At 35.7% G+C, this 3047-nt stretch overlaps 2 protein-coding genes across 2 annotated transcripts; both read right to left on the bottom strand.

Moving 5' to 3' along the window:
* Positions 1–746: 746 nt before the first annotated feature.
* Positions 747–2088, bottom strand: LOC131034353 (uncharacterized). Its single transcript, XM_057965821.2, has 2 exons — positions 1573–2088; positions 747–1102 (listed from the first exon to the last, which is right to left on the bottom strand). The coding sequence occupies exons 1-2, from the start codon at positions 2038–2040 to the stop codon at positions 851–853; spliced, it is 720 nt and encodes a 239-aa protein (XP_057821804.2). The 5' UTR covers positions 2041–2088; the 3' UTR covers positions 747–850.
* On the bottom strand, positions 2057–2826 carry LOC131034362 (uncharacterized). Its single transcript, XM_057965831.2, has 2 exons — positions 2185–2826; positions 2057–2095 (listed from the first exon to the last, which is right to left on the bottom strand). Exons 1-2 carry the CDS (start codon positions 2824–2826, stop codon positions 2057–2059), a joined length of 681 nt encoding a protein of 226 aa, XP_057821814.2.
* Positions 2827–3047: the final 221 nt, after the last annotated feature.

The raw sequence follows: 3047 nt of genomic DNA, 5'->3' as shown, positions 1-3047 counted from the left end.
ATTTTAAAGGTGATAGTTGAATAAGAACTTCTCTATAAGAATATAAAAAAAATTCGTGGGTCCCTTGCTGCCATTATTGAATGTCTCTAAACATTAAGAATGCCTCTCAACATTGATAAAATCTTTTAAACCAAAGAAAAAAAATTCTAACCCCTCTCCAAACATACTTCTTTGAATCTGAAAATTAGAATATAAGTTAAATTTATCATAAAACAGTAAAAAAAATCATAAACCACCCACTCTAAAAATAATTCCTAAAACCCATCTATAAAGCTACATCCTAAATCTAACTCACAACAAGAAATGAATTTAACTTGGACTTCAACTAAACTATTAATTGTGCTGAGCTTGCATACATCAGAATATAAACTGCTTTCAAAACATAAATAAAATATAGAGAAAAACTACACAACTACATCTTTATATATGAAAGAAAACACAATAATTATCATTTGTTGTAAACTTGGAGCAGCAGATTGTTTGTCTTTCAGTTGAAAAGAATACTCAGTGATCATACAAATGAAATCTCTGTGAACAATACTCTGGACTTGCTTCAAGTTCCAGCTATATTCATCATCACAAGCTTGCATTGCAGTAAATCAATCTGAAAAGCATCCCATTTCCTCACAAATGGTGACAACTCCAAATCTCATTTAAAACACTAATATCCACTGTGCTAATAATGGTTCCTGTCTTCTCATTTGGTCACTAGAAAAATAGTATAAAATAATAGACACATGCACACGTAAAGAATTTGTCTCTCTCAGTAATTTCTCATCCCCAACATTGTATTGAGTGGTAATCAGCAACTTATTTTGTCTACCTCCATTAGAGGCAAGGTATAAAATGTCTATGTTAAATTCCAATATAAATTTGGATTGACACCCTGGTTGCAAGATCTTTGTCCTCCAGTATAGGGAATGAGAAATTTTCCACCATCTGAAGATTTCATTTTAGTCTCTTCACTCATGATTTCCACCATGGTAGGTTTCTCACTATTCAACCTTTGCAGTGTCGTGGAGATGTCTGCTTGCTTCAAACCTCCTATGCTCTGAAATTGATTACCTCCTTGCAGTGGTTCCATATGAGTGACTTTAGGTTTCTGACCAGTCATAGTTATTAGATAGAACAGTTAGATCTTTTATTTTATGTCTTTTGGTTCTATAGTATTTTGATTATGGATTAAGGAGTGTCATCTGAAATGTTGATTAAAAACACTATTACACAGTCTAATTTAAAAATCTAGAAATAAATCAAATTATGGATTGTGAAAATATAATGTCGTTAACAGTTAGATTGTCAATAAATAGCACATTCTAAGCATTAACTTGTTTAAGTAGTTCATTGGGAATTACATCAATAGATGGGTCCTATTAAAAAGAGAGTGATTTCACATAAGCCAACACTTATATTTTTTTAATAAGACCCATCTATTAATGTGATTTTAATAGATTTGAGATAAATTATGTAAACAAATCAACGGTTGCACTGTTTAAACCTGACCCAAAAGAAAGAGCTGCTGATATATTGTGATGGAAAAAAATGATGTGAAATGCTTCAAGTTGAAATTACCTGTTCTATAGACTGTAAATACCCATTGATAGTGGATTGTGTCTGCTGCTGGGTAAATTGTGGCAACCCATTGTAATTAGGCAGAGCAAAAGGATCCCCAAAGCCATTGGCAATAGTCTGCATGTGTTGAACACATTGTGATGTTTTCTCATTGTTATCACATGGAACAGAATGATGCCCAGAGATATTAAGAGGGTGCATCTGATGCTGAGTACAATTAAACCACTGTATGTAATTGGATGGAAAAGAATGGTTTACAGAACTCCAGGGATGGTGGAAAGAAGAGTGTTCAGAGCAGTAGTTTGGATGTAGTGGAAGCTGCTGCATAGTATATTGTGAACACCCAGTTGAATTACATGGACCTGCATAATGAAAGGAATTGCTGGCAAGGGGTTCAGGGTAACCCTGCTGTGAAATATCATCTGCAGTTAAACCCAACTCACTCACAATATCCATAAAGCCAGCCATATCAAAATCATTAATTTCAAAATCTGTGAGGTATGAGAAATCTGTTGAAGAAACCCTAGAAGAAGGAGACTGAACATCATTATCACTAAAACCCAACTGGTTGTTGCTTGATGTTGGCTGGATGGTACATTGAATGGCATTTACTCTAGAAGAGGCTTCCTCTGATGAGCCCACTTCAGAAAGGTGGTTAGAAGCATTGTCACTCAACTGGACATCTTTGTTTTCTAATATACTTTGCCAAACAGTATTGTTGTTGTTGTTGTTAGACACAATTGCTGCAATGGCTGGTTGGCAGTGCTCACATAACCATTTTACAGTCTGCCCGTTTGTTTTCATGCCAAGCTTTTTGGTCAAGGCATAGAGCTTCTGTGCAGAATGTTCAGGCAATCTAATCCTTGGTGTGCGCCCATTTTCTGCCAAGTTGCGTCCATCTTTACTCATAACTTTCTTTTTCTGCTGTTGTCCCCTGCCCTCCTTACTCAAGAACCCAAGTAGGGCAGTATTGTTAGAAGATTTGGAGATTGGATGGTGTGTGCCATCTTCTACCCCTCTAACAGCTTCTTCTGAGTTCTTGAACAGCCATTCTAGAGTCTCTGCAGGTTTTTTGTGCTTGAGATTGTCTGCAAGAGAAAAAACAAGTGATGCACACAGCACTGGTATTCTTATTCTGTGCACTTTCCTCTCTGGAAGTTGTTTGCCTTGTCTTATTGCTCTAAGAAGATGCCTCATTCTCATGGGTTTGGGTCTCTCACTCTCTGCAGCTCCAGCCACAGCTGTTGAAGTCATCCTTTAACTTTAACAAAGACACTAAGCTTTTTTCATGGCTGGTAACTAATATAGATAAAGAAATTGAGCTTCCATGGTGTAACTTAAATTTTACACTTTATAAACTGCAGAGCTTACCTCCTCTCCTTTTTCCTTCGTTAAAAAAATTAACCTTGAAATCCCTTATTACAAATCAGTAGGAAAAAAATGCAGAATACAAAAGTTTTCTATCATTATTGCAC

Source organism: Cryptomeria japonica, chromosome 3 (genome assembly GCF_030272615.1).
Source record: "Cryptomeria japonica chromosome 3, Sugi_1.0, whole genome shotgun sequence".
In the NCBI taxonomy this organism is placed as follows: domain Eukaryota; kingdom Viridiplantae; phylum Streptophyta; class Pinopsida; order Cupressales; family Cupressaceae; genus Cryptomeria; species Cryptomeria japonica.
The sequence above is the reverse complement of the archived record's forward strand: the minus strand, read 5'-3'. Positions and strand labels throughout refer to the sequence as shown.